Source organism: Rhinoraja longicauda, chromosome 1 (genome assembly GCF_053455715.1).
Source record: "Rhinoraja longicauda isolate Sanriku21f chromosome 1, sRhiLon1.1, whole genome shotgun sequence".
In the NCBI taxonomy this organism is placed as follows: domain Eukaryota; kingdom Metazoa; phylum Chordata; class Chondrichthyes; order Rajiformes; family Arhynchobatidae; genus Rhinoraja; species Rhinoraja longicauda.
In genome coordinates, this window is record NC_135953.1 from 82613088 (window position 1) to 82638790 (window position 25703).

The 25703-nt window shown below is 38.8% G+C and overlaps 1 protein-coding gene across 6 annotated transcripts in view; it reads left to right on the forward strand.

The window, feature by feature from the left end:
• rab28 (RAB28, member RAS oncogene family) overlaps nt 1-25703 on the forward strand; it is a 105011-nt gene that overhangs the window by 55045 nt on the left and 24263 nt on the right. For all 6 annotated transcript variants that reach the window (XR_013547405.1, XR_013547406.1, XM_078401260.1 and 3 more), the window contains exon 5: nt 15333-15436. Coding sequence is in view for 4 of the 6 variants with exons in the window: in XM_078401260.1 (XP_078257386.1) it covers nt 15333-15436 (104 nt within the window). In the remaining 2 variants the exon portion in view is untranslated. The remainder of the gene's footprint in view (nt 1-15332; nt 15437-25703) is intronic.

Sequence of the window (25703 nt, forward strand, 5' to 3'; positions counted from 1 at the left end):
TCACAGATGACCATTTTGGTGTGTGAAGGGCCCTGTTCTCTCTCTAGTTACTTTTATCGCCTTATACTTATTGTCTTTGGATTCGTCTTAATCTTATCTGCGAGAGCTATTGCATGTACCCTTTTCCCCCTCATGATGTGCTTCTTAAGTATGCTCATTCCCCTCCACCCCTCCAGGGATACCCTTGATTCCAGCTAACTATACCTGACCTATGCCTTCTTGTTCGTGACCAGAGCCTCAGTTTCTATCCTCATCAAGGGTGCCTTACTCTTATCTACTTTCCTTCACTCTGATGGGAACATGCATACCCTGAACAGGCGCTTTTATATTTTTTTAAAACATCCCACTTTCTGGATGACTCTTTGAAACAACCTACTCTAATCAACTTTTGCAAGTTCTGCAATTAATTATTTGGAGTAATACAGCATGGAAATGGGTCCTTCGGGCCAACTTGCCCACACCAACCAACAGTTCCCATCTACATTCGTCCCACTCTGCGTTTAGCCCATATCCCTCGAAACCTGCCCTATCTTTGTACCTGTCTAAATGTTGTGATAATAATACCTGCCTTAACTACCTCCTCTGGCAGCTCGTTCCAACCTTTGTGTGAAAAAGTTACCCCTCAGGTTCCTACTAAATCTTTCCCCCTCTACCTTAAACCCATGTCCTCTGGTCTTGATTCCCCTTACTCTGGGCAAGAGACTGTGCATCTACCTGGTCTATTCTTATGATTTTGTATGCCTCTATAAGATCACCCCTCATCCTCCTGTGCTCCAAGCAATAGAGATCTAGCCTGCTCAACCGCTCCCTATAACTCAGGCTCTCGACTCCTGGCAACATCTTCGTAAATCTCCTCTGCACCCGTTTCTGCTTTTGTATAACAGGGTGCTCAGAACTGAACACGAAACTCTAAATGCAGTTCTCCAACGTCTTATATAACTTCACCCAGAGAGTTGTGAATCTGTGGAATTCTCTGCCACAGAAGGCAGTGAAGGCCAATTTACTGGATAATATTTAAGAGAGAGTTAGATTTAGCTGACGGAATCAAGGGACATGGGGAGAAAGCAGGAACGGAGTACTGATTTTGGATGATCAGCCATGATCATATTGAATAACGGTGCTGGCCCGAATGGCCGACTCCTGCACCTATTTTCTATGTTTCTAACATGACCTCCCAACTTCTAAACTCAATAGTCCGACTGATGAAGGTCAATGTGCCAAAATTTAAAATTCAATATCAATAGCTATGGTGTGAGGTCAAATCACCTGTAAAATTAGTAGCATGCACACAATTTACTTGTATATCTTTGTGAGGGATGGGTCTTCGTTTCAAGGCAAATTGATTAATTCCATTATCTTTGCCAGTAATTTGCAGAGTAAATATTATACTTTTGGAGCAGTGCTGTTACCAAGAAGGCAAAATGCTAATTTCACTGAGATAAATGTTATTGTCTGTTTGCCAGTTACAAACCCGTAAATTATGGTTTGCTAAGGCACTGGTAAAAGCCATTAAAAAAATTAAACTCATAGTTGTACGCTGCTTATCGCAGTGTTCAGTGTATATTACAGCAAAACTATATACCTCAGTATGAAATGAAAATCTTACTCTGATGTGAACAGTGGAAAGGCATGATAATTAAGAAATTTTTCTAGTCAACTTTCCTTTTTGGATGTAATATTGCCTCATTTATTGTATCATTTAATTTACATGTATTTTGTTCGATTATTATTTATGCATTTGTTTATTTTGATATATATTGCTTTTGCAGTAAGATTCGTTAGTAATTTGAAAGCTGGTTGTTTAAGGAATGCGCAAACTGCTTTATATTAATCTTAATTGAATTTAGTGGATATTCATCTGAGATTTTCAGGATGTCATTGAATTATAGTACAAGCAAGAATATTTGTATTTTTTAATGGCCCAGATTTTCTGATTTTGCACTAACACTGATGCCAGAACTCAGCTGTGGTTTCCTACAGAACTTCTGGTGTCCAGCACTAGCTTGCGCAAGGGTAGCAAGGACTTTGGTTGCTTTGCACCCTGTGCTGCACTGGTGGAGCCGAATTGGGCAACACAAAATTCCTGAGTAGAAGTAAGGAACTGCAGTTGCTGGTTTACAAAAAAAGACAAAGTGCTGGAGTAACTTAACAGGTCAGACAGCATACCAGGAGAACATGGATAGGTGACGTTTCAGGTCGGGACCCTTCATCGGTCTGACAAAGTGTCTCGACATGAAATGTCACCTATCCATATTCTCCAGGGATGCTGTCTGACCCACCGAGTTACTCCAGCACTTTGTGACAAAGTTCCTGAAGTCTGATTTGGGTGCCTGTGTAATGAACGTGACGATCACTATTAAATAGGACACGTCTGCTTCTGCGGGAAAGTAAATGTGATCAGTTATTATGCATTTAAATTGGCATTAATACTTTTGATTTTTGTAATGTGTAAGTTTGGTTTCAATGTATTAAATGTAAATGTAATATTTTGTTTTTTGAAACTATTTTTAGATTTAGCAGATGTGTTATGAATGTTTGTGAATGTCAAAGACACACTCAAACATTCACTGCCCCCAAATACAGTTACAAAGTAGCTGTTATTGAGCCTGAGAATAGATCTCCATGGCTGTCACATCCATTCTCTTGAGTACACCAAGCTGCTTGTATTGAGACTTCATTCTTGTAGCACACCATCACGCTGAAGTGTGGTGAATGGGCTCCCAGCCCAAGTCTGCGCTCGACACACTGGAATAAACAATGTGGCCCTGGGCTGACGCAAAACAATTTGAGCCGTAAAAGGTCAATTATTAATTTAAACATTCTTCGGGAACAAATACAACATTGTGGCCAATGATTATTGCTCTTGAATATGTATTTGATATTATATTGTGTTCCCTTTGCTCCAGGAATCAGGAAATAGTTTTATGTGCAATATGAGTGCATAATTAACTTTGCTTGGTTCTGTTTGAGTAGATCAAATTAACAAGATTGCCAAGGGTCATTTTGATTTTGTTAGGACAGGAGGAGGCTATATGGCCCTTCGTGACTGCTTTGCCATTCAATAAGATCAGGGTTGAATTTTACCTTGGTGGCACTGTCTTGCACAAACCCATATTTCTTGATTCCTTTAATATCCAAAAATCTATTGAACAAAAAAAACATGTTTAATCATTGAGCCTCCACAACCCTCTTACTTTGAGAATTCCAAAAAAATCACCATCCTTTTGGAGAAGATTTGTTTGCCCACCTATATCTGGAAAGGCTGATCCCTTGTCTTGAAATTGTGGCCCCAATTCTAGGGCAGCTCAGTGAGGAAAAGTATTAATGTTATCAAACATGTAAAGCCCCAGAAAATTTATGTTTCAACTCAACAATTTTCCTCTTATTCTCCTGAGCTCAAGTACACCTCGGCCCATTTGCTCAATTTCTTATCATGTGACAAATTCCACGATTCCAGGAATCACTCTGATGAATCTTTGTTGCCCTCTCATTATCACAAATATACACTTGGGTTGAAAGACCAGGCTTGTACATGACAGTACATAGGGGTTCTTATTGGGGTGCTATGTAAATGAAACAAACTATTTTGCACTCATTACTTGTATTGTAAAGGCCAATGTACAGTTTCCTATCTAATTGCTTGCTGTATCTGGATGTCAAACTTCAATGATTTATATGTAAATGCACACAGCTTACCTTTTTAATTTTTTTTCTACCCCAATGAATGCCCTCACATTTTTCCACATTATATTCTGTTTTACCATATCCTCATCTGTTCTGCCTATGGCTTCTTGAATCCTCCCTGCACCTAGTTTTGCATCATCATCATTCCTACTCGTAAGATTGTACCTCACAAGTTTCATTGCGATCTTAGGACCATGTTGTATGGTCTAACCTATGTGCTAACGTAATGTACTAATATAATTAACTAACCTATGTGCTAACATAACAGAAATGTTTCTTGCAAAATAATTCACTCAAGACTATTTGAGAACATGAATGGCAAGTTCTTAAAAAAAGTTCCTTCTTTTCTTACCTCAAAGTTGTGATGATGTGACTATTTGCAGATATTATCTGCACCTTTGGAATTGTGGTTTCACTCTTCCACAAAATATTGATATTCGCTTTTTTATGCATGTTTTGCGAGTTGTCTATAACCAGCATGGTACTAGATTGATCATGGTTATAAGCAGGTGAATTGGTTTTATTTGCTTTGTTTTATTACATCATGTATCAGTTTATGGGAACTTGCAATGATTTCTTATGTTTACTGTATCTACAATAGAACATCACATTTACGTTATAGGTGGGGTCTAATACCATGTTGAGGTTTTCAATAGGGTCTGTCCCCCTATCCTCTCCACATTACTTTATTGTTATCACCTATCATCTGCCTAATCTTTCTCCCCCTTTCTGATTCAAGGCTCAAGGCCCTCATTTATGTCGAACCAACACACATTCTCCAGCCCCACCCCTCAAAAGCAGTATTGGGAACATGTGCATTGACCAAGGTCTGAGGTTTGGAACAATCATTTGTGCTTCACTGTAGTGTTCATGTAGTCCACCTGAAGTGCTTTCCTTATTATTCTAACTTTTAATGGGATATTTAGTAATGATGTGAAATGGTGGAAGATACAATACCATGGGGACAATCCAACTGAGAAATTAGCTCTTTTTGTGTTACAAGCTATTTGGTTCTAAAGTGTTTTTGTAGCCTTAGGTGAGTCTGTAAAAAAAAAGGTAACATTGGGTCTAGATTTAACATAACCTTTTATATCAGCATATAAATGGATTAGAAGTTACAGTCAGATGAAACATCTATTAAAAAAAATGTTTAATATTCCTGAGAATTTATATGATGCAGTTCCAAGAAGTGCTACCTCCGTCAGTTACATATTTGTGATTATGATTCCTGCACATAATTTACTGTTACAAGTGCACTTTTCTTCCAAATTCGTAAATTGATGATGTATTTCATATTTGCTGAATAAGACATTTTAGTTTTCAATATAGGAATTGCCACATGCAGTTACAGCAGATCCTTTCAATATTTCTGTTTATAAGGAACAGTTAAGGTACTGTAACATATGGGGTTCCAACAGTGCAGTGTTTGTCCTTTCCAAAATTTGTTTAGAAATGCTTCTAAAATCACATCCAATGTTCCACTCAAACTGATCAACTCAGTGTACCTTCTGTAGATTTGATGGCAATCAAATAGCTTCCTGTACATGCATACACAGATCTGATTTTGAACAGCTTCATAATTATTTACCACTATTATATATGTTTACAAGTCTTGAACATATTTTTGTCTGCAGTGCAGACATGTGAAAGAATCTTAAACTAGCCGAGTCATTCATTCTGTTTAGTGCCTAATTTTTCCAATTATTATATTTTAATATTTGAAAATCCTCATATAGTGCTATCTAATTTGTCAAGAGATGAACAATTTCTCCATACCACGGATTATATGTGAAATCTACACAATCTTATGATTGTTGTAAACCACGTAAATAATGCATGTGATATATTTTGCAAACAATAATTTGAATTATTTTGAAATGTAACAAGATCAAGATTTAAAGTAATACTAGACAAAGTGGACCCGTTGGGCCCAAACCTCTCCTGCATTGGTGCAGCACCCTCTCCTGCTCCCTTGTCGCGCTATCCTGTACCGTTTTGGCTGTAGTTCAGGAACAAACAAACAAGAGTTTTAGTATATGGATTTAACTGTGTAATCTGTTTATTGAAGAGAAATACAATGACTAAAAATACATGTAACATTCTCTTTCTGCATAACTTATGTTAAGCAAAGAATTTTACTTCCTATTAGTGATTCTCAATTGTACCCATCAAGTTCAATGAAGACGTGTTGAGGGTTATTATGGCAAATGAACATGGGAAGAATTGGATTAAATGCATTCTGGTCATTGGTGGTCTATGGAATCATGAATTGGCACAACAGTTTTCAAAAAGAAACAGCACAATGTGCTGAAGTGACTGAGTGGGTCAGACAGCATCTCTGCAGAGCATAACTAGGTGATGTTTCTTCTGACAGTTTTAAAGTCTTGTTTGATAATCAATTTTATGGCTGCACAATGAATTGTGATATGTATAAAATGGTTAACTTCATTAACAATTAATGCACCAAATCATTTATCACTGCATTAATCTACTAAAATGTAATTCATAAAATTTTGTCATTAATCCATCAAACCTCAATAATGATGAATAAGAAAGAAGAATATTATGTTACTTTTTTTAACCATGTGGCAGGGATTTGATTCTTTAACTTATCTGAATAAAAATATATGGTAATGTTAGATTAGATTGCACTAATACATTGAATAGACATTGTTTTATGATGAAAGATTGTATAATCTAGGCATGCAACGTTTGAGTTGTGCAAAGCGAGTGGCGACTTAAATGAAACATATAAGATCTGGAGGGGTTTTGAAACATAGTTATGGAGAAGGTGTTTCAATTTAGCACCTTAAAAATAAGTCTTCCATTTAAGGCATGTAAAGTGATTTTTGTGGTTCTTTCAGAGAGTTGTGCATATTTGGGACTGTTATTGGGCACTGGAAGCAGAGCCTTTGAATGTCTTTAAGGCAGTGGTAGACAGATACTTGATAAACAAGGGAGTGCTAATCACAGTTACTGGGATTAAAATCAGATCAGTCTTGTTCTTACTAAAAGGCTGAGGGAGCTTAGTGGTTGACTTCTGTTCTTAATTTAGATGTTTATTTTATATAGTTCATATTTTTAAAGTAATTCACTGAGTTTCGTAAGATTTATTTTGTAACAAGCACCACTTATTTCATGATTTCCCAATCTTTTCCTGAACAAGTTCTTATTTAAATGTCAGTTGATGAGAGATGCTGTCAGAGAGACTCTGGTCAGGGAAAAGAAGGAGGCATATGCCAGATTTAGGCAATTTGGGATCAAGCGATCATATATACTCGTTTGAGTACACTTAAGAAGGTTTAAAAGAGGACATGAAATAGATCCGTTAGGTAAGGTAAAGGAAAATCCCAAGAGATTATACGGGTATATTAAGAGTCACCCTTTGGTGGCTAGGGAAAGAATAGTTCACCTTAAAGATCAGCATGGCTGTCTTTGTTTAGTGCTGCAAGAGATGGAGGGGGGATCTTATTGAAACATATAAGATAATCAGGGGATTGGACACATTAGAGGCAGGAAACATGTTCCCAATGTTGGGGGAGTCCAGAACAAGGGGCCACAGTTTAAGAATAAGGGGTAGGCCATTTAGAACGGAGATGAGGAAGAACTTTTTCAGTCAGAGAGTGGTGAAGGTGTGGAATTCTCTGCCTCAGAAGGCAGTGGAGGCCAGTTTGTTGGATGCTTTCAAGAGAGAGCTGGATAGAGCTCTTAAGGATAGCGGAGTGAGGGGGTATGGGAAGAAGGCAGGAATGGGGTACTGATTGAGAGTGATCAGCCATGATCGCATTGAATGGCGGTGCTGGCTCGAAGGGCTGAATGGCCTACTCCTGCACCTATTGTCTATTGTCTATTGATACTAAATATCTTTCATCCATTTTTACCGAGGAGATGTTTATGGAAGCTAAGCAATTGAAGTATATGATTTGTAATGTTTCACGGATGATCATAGAGCAGTATTACCAGATTTAAAGTGCATTAAGGTGGATAAATCCCTAGGGCCTGTCCAAGTAGATCTTCAGACCTTATAGGAAGCTCGGGAAGAAAGTGTGGAGGCCCATGCAGATATATTTGCATCATCTTTAGCCACAAAAGAAGTTCAGGAAGACTGGAGGTGAATACTGTACCGTTATTTAAGAAAGGCAGTATGATAAGCCAGAGAACTGCAGGCTGGTGAGCCTGATGTCAGTGGTGGGAAAGATTTTGGAGTGGATTCCAAGGGGCAGGGTCTACCAGCATTTGGATGGGCAAAGACATGCAATACCTGACGTGATGTTGGTAGCTCATGTCAGCTATTGCATACCCCCAGGCAGAATAATTCTGAGAGCAATTTGTACTGTACAGGGACTAAAGAATCCGAGAAAATCATTGTCAGGCAATGGATTCTTGAAAAATCGTTACACAAAAAAGTTAAGGGGATTGCAAGTTGTGCTTGCATTTAGCACCAGCTATTTCTGAAGTTGAAAAATAACCATTCTGAAGTCATATCTAATTTTACCACTGTGAACAGGACCTGTTGCACGTTCTTGCCAATATTAACCTCTGCATCCAACACTTTGCTAATGAGAATAGAGCTAGGTCAGTCTAGTACTCACTGCGATAACTGTTGGCGGCAAAGGAAACAGAATCCCCATGTAAGAAATCAGCACATAAAATTCCAAAATGATGAACCTGTATCAAGTTTTGTCACAGATGATGGGTCGACCTAATGATGAATTGTGCTTTATTTCCACAGGTTATTTATGGATCAGTGCATTTTATCCAGCTATGTTAGAGTCAAATAGGTTGGTGGGATGTGCATGGAACAATGTGTCAGCTCTTGTCTTTAGAGTGCTAAATGCAACGGCTTATCTTGGTGGTCTTATGAACCTTGAGGTCCAGTTGCGTGGTCTGGACATTGTTTGGGAATCAGGGCATTTAATGCAAAAGTCCCCAACCCTCACCCTGCCCCAAATTCACTGACAGCCTTTGACTCTGCCAGAAAAGCAGCAAAACTGTCTAAGCTGGAAATAATTTTAGATGTTTTTAAATGACTCCAATATCCAGGGACATTAAAAATATATCCCCCCAAAATTAAAACACAAAGATAAGCATATAACATTCATCAATAACTAACAACAATAACTGCAATAATTTTGAAAATATTAACCTCCTCCACATCTCATAAATAAAGGCAGCCTAAAAATCCCCATTGAAAACAATGGTTCTTTTTGTGCATGTTTCTGAATTCTACATTGAGGCCAGTGTCACAGTGAACTGATAGATTTAGCCTTCCAAGTCTGACAATAAAACCTGGACCACCTTGTTTCACTAAGTAGATAAATATTTCACCAGGGAGTGAAATTGTAAAACGTTTAGCTATATGCTGTTGAATAGATAAAATGCATCCTTATTGGATCAAATTTGGACTAAATTTAAAAATTCTAAGATTACAGTAAGCAGCTTCAATCATTTTTTAAATTGCCCCTTTTAATCTGACAAGAAATATGTTGTAAAGAATGTCTCAAATAGTGATTAAATATGGAAAGTTATTTGCTTTTGCTCATAGCTGTGAAACACTGGGTTTCCCTGCAGTGTGTTTATATAAATAATTTATTCAGTCACTAAACTGTTCCTTGCATGGCTTTCCATTCTGTTTCAGGAGCACTAATGCACTCAGGTGCATTATTGACCCATTATAGAGGGTCAATAATGTACCCTCTATTGACAGCAGTACATTTGAGGGCGAAATGGAAAATAGATGTGGATTCAATAATGACTTTTGAAAGGAAATGATTAATTTCTGAATTTTCCACATTTAGAAGGCTGCAGGGAAATAAGAGCATGGACAAAACTGGATAGCTCTTTCAGAGTCAGCACAGGCATCGTACCCAAAAGGCTTCTTGCTGTGCCAAATCAACACAGACCATAGAATCCTGTAACTTTAATAATGCATAGAATAGAAACAAGGTTGCATGTTTGTCACGGAAAAAAATTGAACTGACTTCTGATATGGAGGTCTATGTATAATGAACAAGCAGGTTACCTCTTCATTAGCAGTAACAAATGGTTATTTGTGATAATTCCCCCCACCCCCATCTTTTAACAGTTTTTGCCTTAACATTTCTATGAATAAGTTTTACCAGTACAGTTTTCACTTATATATGTCTGAATACTGAATATTAGTGTGGTTCTTTTACACATAGTTTGCACTATTGAGAGTCAATGTTTAGGGTCATATTCACTTCACAATATTGTATGTAAATACAAGATAAACAAATACTAGGAATTAAAATAACCTACTTTAACTGTTTGTAGCTAATAACAATCTGTCATAGGCATCTGAACAAAGGTATAAACAGTTTATTTTGTGTTTGGAATTACTTCCTGAGGGAGGTTAATGTAACACATAGTTTGTCAGAAATGAGCAAAACCAGATCTGTGACCAAGATTTTTGCCTGATAAAGCATAATGGAAAGGGCAGAATCAACACATTATTTTCTATATAAAGAAATTGAGATTAGCTAACTGATTCATTAAGAATTTATATTTGTAATTTAATTTAAAGTTCTTGCATATTTCTAGAAGTAAAGATTGTGACCAATGTGATCAGGGCAGAAATATATACAGCTGTAAACGCTTTGCAGGAACTACCCAGTATTTTGAAATCAATTGTAACCCCCTCTTGGCATGGTTTCCATCATATTAATATCCATCAATCTTAATGAAATGTTGTTTGTAAGCAATGACAGAACTCCTAATAATTACTATTGAGTGTCCACTGCATAGCATTGCATGGACTCTATTTTTTATTTTGTACTCCATTCTTTAGTTTAATAAATGTGTGTTTATTTAGACGGTTCATTCCGACACATCAAGGCGAACAGCAGATTTAAGACATGCCTGGTCAAAAGGTTTAGGTTTATTATTGTCATGTGTAATGAGGTACCTTGAAAAGCTTTGTTTTGCATGCTATCCAAACAGGTCAGATGTACCATACATAGATTACTTCATGTCTAGGATATGGATGTATTTTATACAAAAGATAGCCAATTACAATGAATAGTTATTTCTCTTCTTGCCTATTGTTGCCTCCTCCGCCCCACAAAGTCCACTCCACTATGAACTCCAAGGGCGTATTATCCTGTTATGATGAAAGAGAAATATATATCAAGAATGCAATAGCATTTGTAGTGAGATGAGTGTGTAGTATGAAGGACAAGATGTCAGTAGTGTTCATGAGGCCTAAGGAGTGACATATGAATCAGTAGGTTGAAAGTTCATGTCCTTCCTCAAACACGAGCAGAAAGTCTAAACTGGCACCTACAACATGGAGGAATTGCCTAACAAGCTTTTGGGATAAGATGTTAAACCGAAGCATGCCTAATCTCTTAACTGGACATTAAAAATCATAAAGTCATATTTATAGAGATACAATGCAAAAACAGGCCCTTCAATCCATCAAGTCCACACCAATCATCCACTACCCAATTTACACTAACCCTATATTAATACCTCTTTTTTTGGAGGGGTTTATCGTGGTGCCTCGGTAAATTATTTTCTGTCGATGATGGAAACAAATTGTCCTGTCATCATAACTTTGCTATTTATATATCTTCGGTAGTGAAACTTGACACATAATAAAAGTAGTTCAATGGCGTAAACTATTTGGAGCAATATGAGACAATGAAAGACAGTACTTTCTTATGTATTGGGCTTCAAGGACTAATTGTTTTAAATTATTTTTATTTGTTGACCGCCACAGTACTATCGTTGCAACATTATGTATGCTTAGTTCATTATATATGGATGGTGGTAGTAAAGCCCGAGTCTTGAAGGAATCGACAGTTATTTGAATCTTAATTAGTTTTGAAGTTGGTTTGATCTCATTGTTTAGTACCATGTGTCGGATATTATTCTTTCTTCTTTCCACTGACATCAGCTCCTTTCCCGCTATAGTTAAAGGATGTGCTTTATGTATTAATGGCGCATGTCACAACACACACTCCAGCTTCTTCTTCTTTCGTGCCCAGCTGGGAGAGACAGATGTATCATTTACTTCAATTTTCACGTAGCTAGTCACTGAGGCATTTTACGCACGGTTTTGGAAAGGTTGAGGGGGAGAAGGTTGGATGTTCTTGGGCTAGTTGAAGAGGACTAGGTAGTGGCAGGGGGTCCATAGCAGAGGAATTGTAATAGTAGAGAAAGCTGTAGGAACTGTGAGGCTAAAAATTTGGGAGTGTAGGTTGCGATGCGGTGGTTAGTTTATAACTAGGAACTGCATTTGTGTATGTGTTTCACACCACTCTTTCATCAATTGGAAGCTTTAAAAAAAATTGTTCCAGGCCTGTACAAGCTGCAAGTCAGAGACAACAAGTGATTTACATGTCATCATCAGTACAGTGGTAATTGAAATAAACAACTGTAAGATTGTACAACAAAATTGAGGGGAGTTTGTGTAAGATGTCAGAAGGTGTTGGAATGTGGAGTTCTTTTCCACTAACCTTTGTTGAAACAGAGTCCATAAATATTCTTAAAAGGAAAATGGACAGTTGTTTTGCCAAAAACACCGCCAGAATATTATAGAATCTAAGTGAGAAAACTGGAGGGAGGATTTAGACTAGTTATTCATGAAGAAAAACAGGAATATAAACTTCAGACCTTAATGGCCTGTTTATATGCTAAATAATTTGATTTATAAAGTTTGAGGAACTTATTGTTGAGTTTATGCATTCATGCATTGTTGAAATTGTACATTATAGATGGACGGTTTATCATTCTGCAGGAGATTACCATCAAGAATCAATTCTGAGCGTAGACTGGATAAGAGCAAATCATTTTTCACACAACTAAGTAGGCTGCATAAACAAACTGCTAATGAATCCAAGACCATGCTGAGTTTTCTGTAAACATGAGCATTCTGACACACATTGGATCTGTCTCTGACCAGCTTCAAAATGGAACAATACTGAAGCAGTAACTGAGCAAATTTAGTATTATATAATTTATTATTTGTATGTCTGTGGAATTATACAAATCTATACGGTACAAAATGTGTTTATTTTTCTGTCATAGTCCCCCAAATATTAAAATACTGCCCAAAGTAGTACACATTTCATGAAATTTATGCCAGTAATGCAAGATATGTTTAAAAAAGAAATAAGCAGCCTTCTGAATCTGGTGATGTTACAAAGCTTTGAATTATATGTATATATTGTTCAACCTTTAGCCACGTTTAAATATCGGTTAATCTGGCTACCTAACCCAAGCCTGACAGGACCAGATTACATATGCCAGGTTTGAGGCAGGTGTATGTTCAAATAAAATATTTGGGAATAATTGGCTTGGGCTGTGCCATGCTGGCATGGCACAATTCTTTGTACATGTTACGATAATTTCCTTAGTAATACAAAGTTTGCCACTTTTGAAATTGTTATATTTACAGAGGTGTTTGGATTGATAAATAAAAATTAAAAGTTTGTGTTCAGATTGGCCATGGTCAGGGCAGGTTCGATTTGTGTCAGGGTATTAATTTTATAATCAAGCTGACCTCTACAATCATTCAGTCATAGAAAGCTTAAAGTAATTGTATCTATGAAACTAGTCCTGAAGCATCATAAAAAATAACCCAATAGACCGCTATGATCGAATTTGCCAATGTTGATTTATAAATCCTTTTTAGTATGCATCTCTAACTATTTACCAGTTACGTAACACCCAGTCCTGATAGCAGTAATAAAAGATATCATTATCAAAAGTAGACAGATAAATAAGATCAGATTCTTCCTATTTTATTTGAGATATTATGTAAATATTAGAGTTATTTGGGATATGCCTTGGTTTGGCATGTTGTAATAGAGCCTGATCTTATTTGATCCTTTCAAAGTTTTAATTGATGATCAAATTAAGTAAACCATGCAATGAATGCTCAAGGCATGTACAAAATATACTTATAGGTTTGGAAGGGCCTCGACCCAAAACATCACCCATTCCTTCTCTCCAGAGATGCTGCCTGTCCCGCTGAGTTACTCCAGCTTTTTGTGTCTATCTTTGGTTTAAACTAGCATCTGCAGTTCCTTCTTACACTTATAAGTTTTCACTTTTCTAAACCCTGGCCATAACATCCAATTTTAATATCAAGGGCAATATATAATATGTACAGATGTGATATGTGCCAATCATTATTGGCAGTTCATATGTGTGTCCAGAAAGAACTCAATTCTACCTCAACTGTACAATGACTCCCTTGCTGCCTGCCTGCATGTCTGATATCAGGTTATGGATGAGCCTTCACTTCCCCCAACTGCACTTTGAGTGAACTAAAGTCATTGATATAACTCTACATCTTTTCCAGACACTCTTCGGGTTCTCACTCAATTAATCTGAACTAGAACCTATGAAGTTAGTCGTTTTTTTTCAGTGGTGAGCTACAGAGCCCATACCCTCCACCAGGATTGCTTACTAATAACCCCTTAGTAACAATTTGAATCATACCCAAGTTTCTGAAGCTCCTATCCATATTTTCCTTATCTTCTGAATCATTTATTTTAATGCTGCCATTATCCACTCACCATCACAATCTAATCTCTTGTCTCTTCCTTCACATCTCCAATCACCCTCATTCTGACTTCCCACCCATACATTTAAATCTGTGCTCATCTGCCTATTCATATTCACCCCAGTTCTGCTGATCTGCATTCGTTCCTTGTCGCCAGGATATTACATTGTACAGCCTTAGCATAATCTTCAATTACCTTTCTGTTTGTTGACTTCAGTGCTGTGTGTCAGACATTCAGCAAAAGTGTGCAAAAACTGAAAGGTGAAAACGTATGAGAGGTGATGCAAGAAGGAAGAATGTAGAGACACAAAGAGTAAGGTAATTGGGTATGCAGGGAATGGAGGGATATGGATCAAGTATAGACAGATGTGATTAGCTGATCTTGGCATTATGTTTGGCACAGACACTGGGCAGAAGGGCCTGTGCCTGTGCTGTACTTTTCTATCTTCTATGGTCTAATTCAATGGTTCAAAGGAAAATTAATTATGTTCAAGTTGTGATAAGGATGTTAAATCACTTTGGAAGAAATACTAAAGTCATTCACAAATCACATATATATATATATATATATATATATACTATGCTCTCTTTTTTAATTAAATAAACATAATTTTTAAAATGTGCTAATTGGCATCCTTGTGCCCAAACAAAACCACAAATTCAAGAGGCTCGTCAGAGTTCCATAATAATTTTTCTTTAAATCAGAGCAAATGAACGTGAATCTTGATTTGAATTGGATGGAATTTCATGATTTTTTACTCTCGTTTGATTCTGAGTGAATTGGTCCAGAATCAAAAACCTCAACTAATGATAAGTCCAGGCTAAAATATTTAATATCTATGACTTTTCATGCTTGGAAAGGAGAACCGTTAAAATGGATATACATTATTTAAATTATGATGTATCTTGATAGAGTGATATTTTGATGTCAATAATTGTATCAGTGAGAATTATGCTTTCACATTATGCTGCACAGAAAGCAAATAAAAATACAAATGTTTGTATAATTTTGTGCAGTTATGGATTTGGTCTTACCTTTGAATTAAATAGAATTTGTTGAATTCTTAATGTGTTTGCTGAAGTCTAATTAAACTGTCTGTTCTTACTCTGATAGTTGATCTGGAGCACATGCGAACTGTGAAGACAGACAAGCATCAACGATTTTGCCAGGAAAATAACATCAGTGGTCATTTTGTTTCTGCCAAAACTGGAGATTCTGTGAGTTTGAATCACTGTTTAGAAATATTAACTTCTCTTGTCCCATCTGACGTCCATTGTAATTAAAGTAGATAAATAGTTTAAAAAAAAGATAAATTGAGTCCTGGCTGAGATATATTATTAGACACGGGTGAGGTGCCAGAAGACATGGATAGATGGAAGGTGGCTAATGTTGTGCCTCTATTTTAAAAAGGGCTGCAAAGAAACACGTGTATAAAAGTAAGAGTCAGAGACTCGTGTAGGTTGGAAATAAAGTATTTGACCTACAATGGCTGACCATCGAGCATCCATTTACATTCATCCTGCTCTAATCTTACTCTACTCTCCCATATTCCCATAAAATCTCCTTCCCCCCCCCACCCCCCACCACCACCACTCTACTACTTACTTCCACACCAAGAGCAGTTGGGAAGAGAGAGGAAACCTAGTGTTATGTCAGGATATATTGGATTAACATTGTAAATAAACAAATTTGGAGTAATGAAGATGGGTAGATGGTTATTTGTAAATAAAAACTGTTGATTTACATTTGGAAAGTGTCTCCAGAGTTAGAGATTTTATGCTATGTCACCCATAATTCTTCAGATAGTAGTTTGATTACATCATCATATCATTATAGTAACTTTAATGAGTAACAGATCATTCTGACACAGATCAGCTTCATCTGTGCCGGGTTCATCGAATCCACTTGAATGGAGAGGGGGGTCTCAGAGGGAATATGCAAGTTTCAGTATATTCAATTATACTTATGGGATTGATTTGAATTAATTTCAAACTGTTTGATGTAACTGTGGGTTTTAATTATCAAAAACATTTTAGTCTCGTTTTTAATGATTTTTATATATTTATTCGTATAATCAATTTGTCATAGTTCCTATTGTTTTTGAATGCTCATATTCAAAGTCTTCTCACAATTTGATTGGGGATAAGTATGGGGCTATGGTTTGTCAGGCTGTCACAGTATTTCTAGGTCAGGATTTGCTACTTTTAGCAGAATGGATTCGCTGATCAGGAATCAGATTTGGGGAAAAGTTGCAAATCTCCTAGGCTGTTCATCAGAATTGAGGGCAACCATTCTGATGTTATGGTTTCTGAGGTGGGTAATGACATCAGGCACGCTCATCCTCTTCCACAGATAAAGTACGAGGAAGCTGATGGGGCAGGCTGGTGTGTAGTTTGTGAATGGGTGCAATCTTTCTGCTACTTACATAGGACTTCTACATGCCAAGGTGCATGGCCATGAGGTTGTCAATACCGCCTCAAAAGCTCCTTTTCTAATTTGCGCAGACTTGGATCAAAGGTTCTCAGGAGTCAGTTCTTCTTCAAAGAAGCTTTGAGAATATCCTTTTTACTTTGTCTCTGTCCACTTGGTAATCGGCTCCCATGACAGAACTTACAAAAGAGTGCCTGTTTCAGTAATCTGCAGTTGAACATGCAAATGATATGGCAATGTAATTGAATAAGAATAACAAGGGCTTCGCTGCTGGTGCATTGGCCTGGGAGAGAACATTGGGTCCAGTGAATTTTGGTGAGTAGCATTAGTAATACTTTGCTTGCTCATGTATATGTTCAGAGGCTCCCTTGTTCAACAAAATATTTGACGGGATGGGCCTTTTAATCAACATCTGCAAGACCAAAGGCCTGTACCAACTTGGCCCCTCTGCACCACAATAAAGCCCATTGCAAGCTTCAAAAAATTCATCCATCTCAGGACCCATCTCTCAACGAATGTCATGGTGACATTCATCACCATCTTCATTATACTAGCATAGCTTCTGGTTAAATGATGAAAAGAGATTTTGAAGGTAAAGATCTCAGACATGGCACAAAACACGTGGTCTCCTGGGCAGCAGTGGCTTCCTGTATGCCTCTGAACAAGTCTACCAACAACAGGCGTTTTAAGGGGCGAGAACATTGTCATCAATAAGCATGCAGCAGAGCATGGAGGGCAGGACAAAACCACCCATCAGATTGGATCCAGCCCACTAGCCCTATATTGTGGTTATAAAGTGTTGCTTCTAGACGTCATAAATGTATGGTTGAGCAATATATTTCAGTATTGAACAACATCTTCTAAAGAACTCTTGCTGTATGATGTCTTAAACTGTTATAAACATGTAACACTGGTAACATGTTTGAAGACTGGTTATCCAGTTATCTTCCAGCAGCATAGGATGATTGATCAATGTGCACGATACATCTTCTGGATCCACTGGGACGCATCCTCAGTGATGTGACCTGCGGTCATCGGGTGTTTCGGGTCTCACAACATCAGACATCCTCGCCCAGGCGACCCAGCCGGGGTTGATCAGGCCCCGACTTGCGTCCCAGCAGCAACTGCCCACGGATCAGCCCTCTTAATCCAAAGCCATCTAGTGGCTTTCTCTGCAGCTTCACTTGCGGATTTAATGGCCCTCTTCTTTGCCAGCCCCGTAATGCCCAATTGGTTGAGGACTTTGCAGAGTGAGCGTCCTGCAAAGCCTCTACAGCCCACCTCTATGGGTTCATAGCATGTCTTCCAGCCTCTGTCCTGGCACATCTCCACCAGCTCCTGGTACTTTGCGCGTTTCCTCTCACTAGCTTTTTCCATACGCTCTTCCCAGGGCACTGTCAGCTCCAGAATGATCAGCTGTTTTGTCACTTCGGAGGTGATGATCATGTCTGGCCAGAGTGATGTTGCTGTGATGTGCTGCGGAAATTTCAGCTGTTTGCCCAGATCGACGTGCAGCTGCCAGTCAGTGGCCGTGTAGAGGAGGCCCGCCCTTGTTTTTGGTTGTGGTCGAGGCTTCTCTCCAGCTTTGACAAAAGTGATTGATTTCTTCGGGGCATGGTGGTGTTTGCTGCTACTGATGGCAGTGGCTATGCTCTCAGCAACCACCTTAAGCACCTGGTCATGGCGCCACCGATAGCGACCTTTACCAAGGGACTTTGGGCAGCTGCTGAGGAGATGTTCTAATGATTCCCTTCCAGTGCAAAGTGGGCTGGAAGGTGTCACGCTCCTGCCCCAGACGTGGAGGTTTGCTGGGCTTGGTAGGACATCGTAGACAGCTTGGACAAGGAACCGGACGCACTGGAAACCTGCCTGCATGATGTTTGACCAGGTAATCCTGCGCTGCGGTATGCTCTCCCACCTTGTCCACGCTCCCTGCTGCCTGAGCCCCACCGTCCTGCTCACACGCTCTTCCTCCACACCTGCTCGGACCTCTTCCTGGATGAGATGGTGTCTCTCCTTGCCCTAGGCCTTGCCAACCTGGGTCTTAGGGAAGTATCCCAAGCCCAGTTGCTATGACTCCCACCAATGCCTTTTGTCTTAGGCGTGACTCTGCCACCTCCACTGCTTTCTCCGCCCTCCAATTCCTCCCTGTTCTCACCTCGATGCCAGCCGATGACACCTTTTGGTCCCTGGAGTCCCTGTACTGTAGGGCTTCTCTTGTCTGTGCCACTATAAACTCTTCAGTGAGACCACTGAATGGAAGCTGCAAGATTTTCCTGGTCCCATACAGTGCTGCACTGTTGAGGCTGCGGGTGATAATCCGAGTTCTTTACCTTCAGTCTGAATAACAACACACGTAATACTCCACAAGCATCCATCTTACTGCTTTCTACTGAAAATAAGCATACATTTTATATTAGCTAATAGCATAGATTCTCACGGGGAAGGCCAAGCCACTTGCGAAGAAAGCCACTAATCTTCCTTTCGAGGGACTCAACTGTGGTCAATGGAACAACGTAAACCAGGAGAGGCCACAGAACACGGGGCAGGATGGAATGCAGATAGATCCAGGCCTTGAATCTGCCGGGCAGGCCTGACTTGCATGATTGTAGAAGTGGATTTAAAAGGGGAAAACTGATATGGAGATAGACAATAGGTGCAGGAGTAGGCCATTCGGCCCTTCGAGCCAGCACTGCCAATCAATGTGACCATGGCTGATCATTCACAATCAATACCCCGTTCCTGTCTTCTCCCCATACCCCCTGACTCCGCTATCTTTAAGAGCTCTATCTAGCTCTCTCTTGAAAGCATCCAGAGAATTGGCCTCCACTGCCTTCTGAGGCAGAGAATTCCACAGATTTACAACTCTCTGACTGAAAAAGTTTTTCCTCATCTCCATTCTAAATGGCCTACCCCTTATTCTTAAACTGTGGCCCCTGGTTCTGGACACCCCCAACATTGGGAACATGTTTCCTGCCTCTAATGTGTCCAATCCCTTAATAATCTTATATGTTTCAATAAGATCCCCTCTCATCCCAGAGATGTCTGGCGTGGGAACTCTATCATGACAGGCCAAGGTCTGGAATGCACAGATGTTAATGGTGTGACATAGAGGTGGAGAAAATGTCAGTGAGAATGGGGAATTGGTGGTGATGGCATCTCACTTGGAACCATCCCTTTTCATTGAAATGGATTCACTGAACCTATACCAAGTCCGAAGCAAAACACCAAGTGCTGGAGGAACTCGTACAGCATCTGTGGAAGAAAATGAAGAGCTGCCATTATGGGTCAGGACCCTACTTCAGACTCAAGTCTAAACTGGATCAAGTCCATCAGGCAGACGAGGTTGATATTCCATTCTGAACTCTATGAGCAGGCTAATATTAAGAGAGCTCATAGTGAAGCTAGAGGACAGTGTAACTATAGTATATGGCATATTCTATACAACATAAATGGAAATCTAGCTGTAGTTCTCAAACAATAAATATTTATATTTATTAGATTTATTAAAGAACATAAGATTTATTTTCTCATTTCAGTCTTAAAAAGCCTTCTCCTTAAATATCACATATCTGATGCATACAAATTTAGAATTTCAATTAGTGTCGTAAAAGCTTTAGGGATGTACCACTTATTTTTCTGTTTACAGTTTGAAAACTGGAACATGCTTCATTTCCTTTCTGAGAAAATGGCCAGTTGAATGGTAACATTGGTACAGCAAATCTGAGTACAGTATTTACGTAACAAAATTGTTGTCAGGTTAGATGTTTCAGAATAAAAAATCCAAGTTATAGAGACTGATATTGCAAGTCCTACACTGACGACTTTAGAAAGTGTTGGGGTGATAGCCAATCAACCCCACCACCTTATAGAGAATGCACTATGCAAAGAAAGGTGCAGAATGTACTTTCAGCTCCTTGATGCCTAAGCAAAAGGCCACCAGAATTCCTCTATTGTTCACCCAAATGATAATGAGCTGATTGGATTTTGACCACACTGCATAAATCTCATTGAAGGACATGCCAGCTGTCTCTAAAAGAGTATCTTCATTGTAGATTCTTAAATTATTGTGACGAGTAGCAGTCCAGTTCAGTGTGATTGTCTTTGCTCATTTCAATATTCTTACCTATTCAATTGTATCCTGAGCATTTTCAGCCATGCTGGCTTGGACTGTTGAATTCAACAGATTTCTTTTGAACTTCTCCCATCTGTTATCTATCTGTTGCCACTTGGTGGCATCATCTACAACTGTGTAGAATGATTTTTAACCAAACTCAAGTATTTAGCTATTTATTAAGATATGTGTTTGTTATTGTTAGGTAGTAATTCACTTTGCTCTCTTCCGATGTATGTAATTTCCAGTAGGCCTAAAGAATGAAATTTAGCCCAGAGCTTCATAATTATGGTCAGCATGGGCTCTCAGCAAATATTTGCCAATAGCAGCCTGAGGGTTAAGTTATGGACACAAAGGGGTTCAATCATAAGATTAGTGTGGAATCAGAACAACAGTCCCACATGTCCTTTGCCTTTAAAGGAATGGTATTTTTTTTTAAACCTTGTATTTGCAAGCTTCGGCCACCTCTGTAAAATCTTAAGCAGAGATATCCTAGTTCAAGCCAGTTTCTAATGGATGTCTTAAAAAAGCATAAAGACCCTTCTTTAGATTTATGAGGCATTATGCTTGTATTGTTAAATAGCCTGACCCAATTCAGAGTCAAGTATTTTTCATTGATTTTTGTGTCACAGGATGTTCTTTGAACTTGGACCGTTCTATCCCTGTTATGCAGCTGTAGTTGTGTGCACTGAAGTTCAAGTTCTACTCCTCTTTCAATTATCCTCCCTCTCCCACTTCCCAACATTGGAACTTAAGGATGCATTCCACAAGAGAGTTGATAGTTCTTCTGCATCAAAATTACAAAAGTCAGAAGTTAATTTTCGCAGAATATTTTACGTTGGGTTAAATTCCAATATAGCAAAATGCACTTTGGGTAACTCGTTTTTGCATTGCAAAGTCATGATGTTACTGTGAATCTTCCTGAATTTCTTCCTTTTAATTTACATATTAGTTTACCAAAAGCGTTGCGATTTACTTGCTATTATTGTCTGCTAATTACAGCATAATTCTGCAATCGATTGACCCCAGGGCAATATTTTTTATATGGAAACCAAATAGTAATTCACTTTTCTATAGATGCATAAAACAGAATCACACTCGCATAAAATTGCATGAAAAAAATATTAATCATTTTGACTGGCACAAAGGTTTTGGAAGCCAGGGAAGATACTTAAGTACAACTGAATTACTTTCTGAATTTCTGAATTGAATCTCAGAACATACAATTAATTAGTAATTCAACATCTTGTTAAATTTGTGACATTTTTATTTGATGATTTTTATCAAGACACCGTGTAAATAATTGCACATAATTGTTAATGGTGTGACATAGAGGAGGAGAAAATGTCAGTGAGAATGGGGAATTGGTGGTGATGGCATCTCACTTGGAACCATCCCTTTTCACTGAAATGGATTCACTGAACCTATACCAAGTCCAGAGCAAAACACAAAGTGCTGGAGGTACTCATACAGCATATGTGGAAGAAAATGAAGAGCTGCCATTATGGGTCAGGACCCTACTTCAGACTCAAGTCTAAACTGGACCAAGTCCATCAGGCCGACGAGGTTGATATTCCACTCTGAACTCTATGAGCAGGTTAATATTAAGAGAGCTCATAGTGAAGCTGGAGAAAAGTGTAACTGTAGTATATGGCATATTCTAGACAACATAAATGGAAATCTAGCTGTAATTCTCAAACAATACATATTTTAATAATATATTCCTTTATTTGTCCCCCACCGGGGAAATTTACAGTGTTACAGCAGCAAAGTGGATAGCAAGAGATCATTCATTATAAATAAAAGTAAAGACAAAGATAAATTGTCATCAGTTTACTGTTATTGTTGACTCATCTGCTGGGAGCAGTGCTGGTTGTGCAGTCTTACAGCAGCGGGAAGGAAGGACCTCCTATATCTCTCCATCACGCACTTGGGGTGAAGGAGTCTGTCACTGAAGGAGCTACTCAGTGCAGTGACAGTGTCCTGCATGGGGTGGGTCAATAGACAATAGGTGCAGGAGTAGGCCATTCGGCCCTTCGAGCCAGCACCACCATTCAATGTGATCATGGCTGATTATTCTCAATCAGTACCCCGTTCCTGCCTTCTCCCCATACCCCCTGACTCCACTATCCTTAAGAGCTCCATCTAGCTCTCTCTTGAATGCATTCAGAGACTTGGCCTCCACTGCCTTCTGAGGCAATGAATTCCACAGATTTACAACTCGCTGACTGAAAAAAATTATCCGCATCTCCGTTCTAAATGGCCTACCCCTTATTCTTAAACTGTGGCCCCTGGTTCTGGACTCCCCCAACATTGGGAACATGTTTCCTGCCTCTAACGTGTCCAACCCCTTAATAATCTTATATGTTTCGATAAGATCCCCTCTCATTCTTCTAAATTCCAGTGTATACAAGCCTAGCCGCTCCAGTCTTTCAACATATGACAGTCCCGCCATTCCGGGAATTAACCTAGTAAACCTACGCTGCATGCCCTCAATAGCAAGAATATCCTTCCTCAAATTTGGAGACCAAAACTGCACACAGTACTCCAGGTGCGGTCTCACTAGGGCCCTATACAACTGCAGAAGGACCTCATTGCTCCTATACTCAACTCCTCTTGTTATGAAGGCCAACATTCCATTGGCTTTCTTCACTGCCTGCTGTACCTGCATGCTTCCTTTCAGTGACTGATGCACTAGGACACCAAGATCTCATTGTACGTCCTCTTTTCCTAACTTGACACCATTCAGATAATAATCTGCCTTCTTATTCTTACCACCAAAGTGGATAACCTTACACTTATTCACATTAAACTGCATCTGCCATGCATCCGCCCACTCGCACAACCTGTCCAAGTCACCCTGCAACCTCATAGCATCTTCCTCACAGCTCACACTACCACCCAGCTTTGTATCATCTGCAAATTTGCTAATGTTACTTTTAATCCCTTCATCCAAGTCATTAATGTATATTTTAAATAGCTGCGGTCCCAGCACCGAGCCTTGCGGTACCCCACTAGTCACTGCCTGCCATTCTGAAAGGGACCCATTTATCCTCACGCTTTGCTTTCTGTCTGTCAACCAATTTTCTATCCATGTCAGTACCCTACCCCCAATACCATGTGCTCTAATTTTGCCCACTAATCTCCTATGTGGGACCTCGTCGAAGGCTTTCTGAAAGTCGAGGTACACCACATCCACCGGCTCTCCCCTGTCAATTTTCCTAGTTACATCCTCAAAAAATTCCAGAAGATTAGTCAAGCATGATTTCCCCTTCGTAAATCCATGCTGGCTCGGAACGATCCTGTTACTGCTATCCAAATGCTCCGCAATTTCGTCTTTTATAATTGACTCCAGCATCTTCCCCCCCACTGATGTCAGACTAACTGGTCTATAATTTCCCGTTTTCTCTCTCCCTCCTTTCTTAAAAAGTGGGATAACAATTGGATATGGATCCAAAATTAATTATATTAGGATTATCAGAACATACTACAAACTTTACAACAAGTCAGGTACATTTTCTTGATTACAGTTTAATAACTGCGAAAAAATTAATACTTAAATTTTGGAAAAAAACAATAACCCCCACAATTAAAATGTGGACTACGGAAATGACAGAGACCCTGCATTTGGAAAAAATAAGATTTGCCTTAATTGACAAACCTGAGTTATTTTTTTAAATATGGTCTCCATTTATTGAATTTTTAGGACTAAAATAAAAATTTTAAATTAAAAGTTGAAACTTGAGTTTAGGGTTGGATGTACAACTGTGGTTATTGTCTCCCGGATTTACCCCCTTTCATTTTTATAGTTATACCTTTTTTTATTTTTTTTTATTCTCTCTTCCCAATAGTTTATAGTTTTTTTTTCTTTCTACTTTATTTTTTATTTTCTCTCTTTAAAAATTTTAAAATTGAAGCTATGTAAGAACTTTGTAACAAATTTGTCTTTTATTTCTATTTGTACATATGCTTTTCAAAAAAAAAAAGTGAAAAAAAAAAAAAAAAGTGGGATAACATTAGCTACCCTCTAATCCACAGGAATGATCCTGAATCTATTGAACATTGGAAAATGATCACCAATGCATCCACAATTTCTGGAGCCACCTCCTTAAGTATCCTGAGATGCAGACCATCAGGCCCTGGGGATTTATCAGCCTTTAGTCCCATCAGTCTACCCAACACCATTTCCTGCCTAATGTGAATCTCCTTCAGTTCCTCCGTCACCCTAGGATCCCTGGCCACTAGAACATCTGGGAGATTGTTTGTATCTTCCTTAGTGAAGACAGATCCAAAGTACCGGTTCAACTCGTCTGCCATTTCCTTGTTCCCCATAATAAATTCCCCTGCTTCTGACTTCAAGGGACCCACATTTGCCTTGACTATTTTTTCCTCTTCACATACCTAAAAAAGCTTTTACTATCCTCCTTTATATTATTGGCTAGCTTACCCTCGTACCTCATCTTTTCTCCCCACATTGCCTTTTTAGTTATCTTCTGTTGCTCTTTAAAAGATTCCCAATCCTTTGACTTCCCACTCTTCTTTGCTATGATTTACTTCTCTTTTATTTTTATGCTGTCCTTGACTGTTCTTGTCAGCCACGGGTGCCTCTTACTCCCCTTAGAATCTTTCCTCCTCTTTGGGATAAATTGATCCTGCAACTTCCGCATTGTTCCCAGGAATACCTGCCATTGCTATTCCACCGTCATCCCTGCTAGGGCCTCCTTCCAGTCAAATCTGGCCAGCTCCTGCCTCATGCCTCTGTAATCCCCTTTGTTATACTGTAATACTGACACTTCTGATTTTCCCTTCTCCCTCTCAATTTGTAGATTAAAACTTATCATAAACTTATCACTGCATCCTAATGGGTCTTTTACCTCGAGTCCCCTTATCAGATCAGGTTCATTGCACAACACTAAATCCAGAATTGCCTTCTCCCTGGT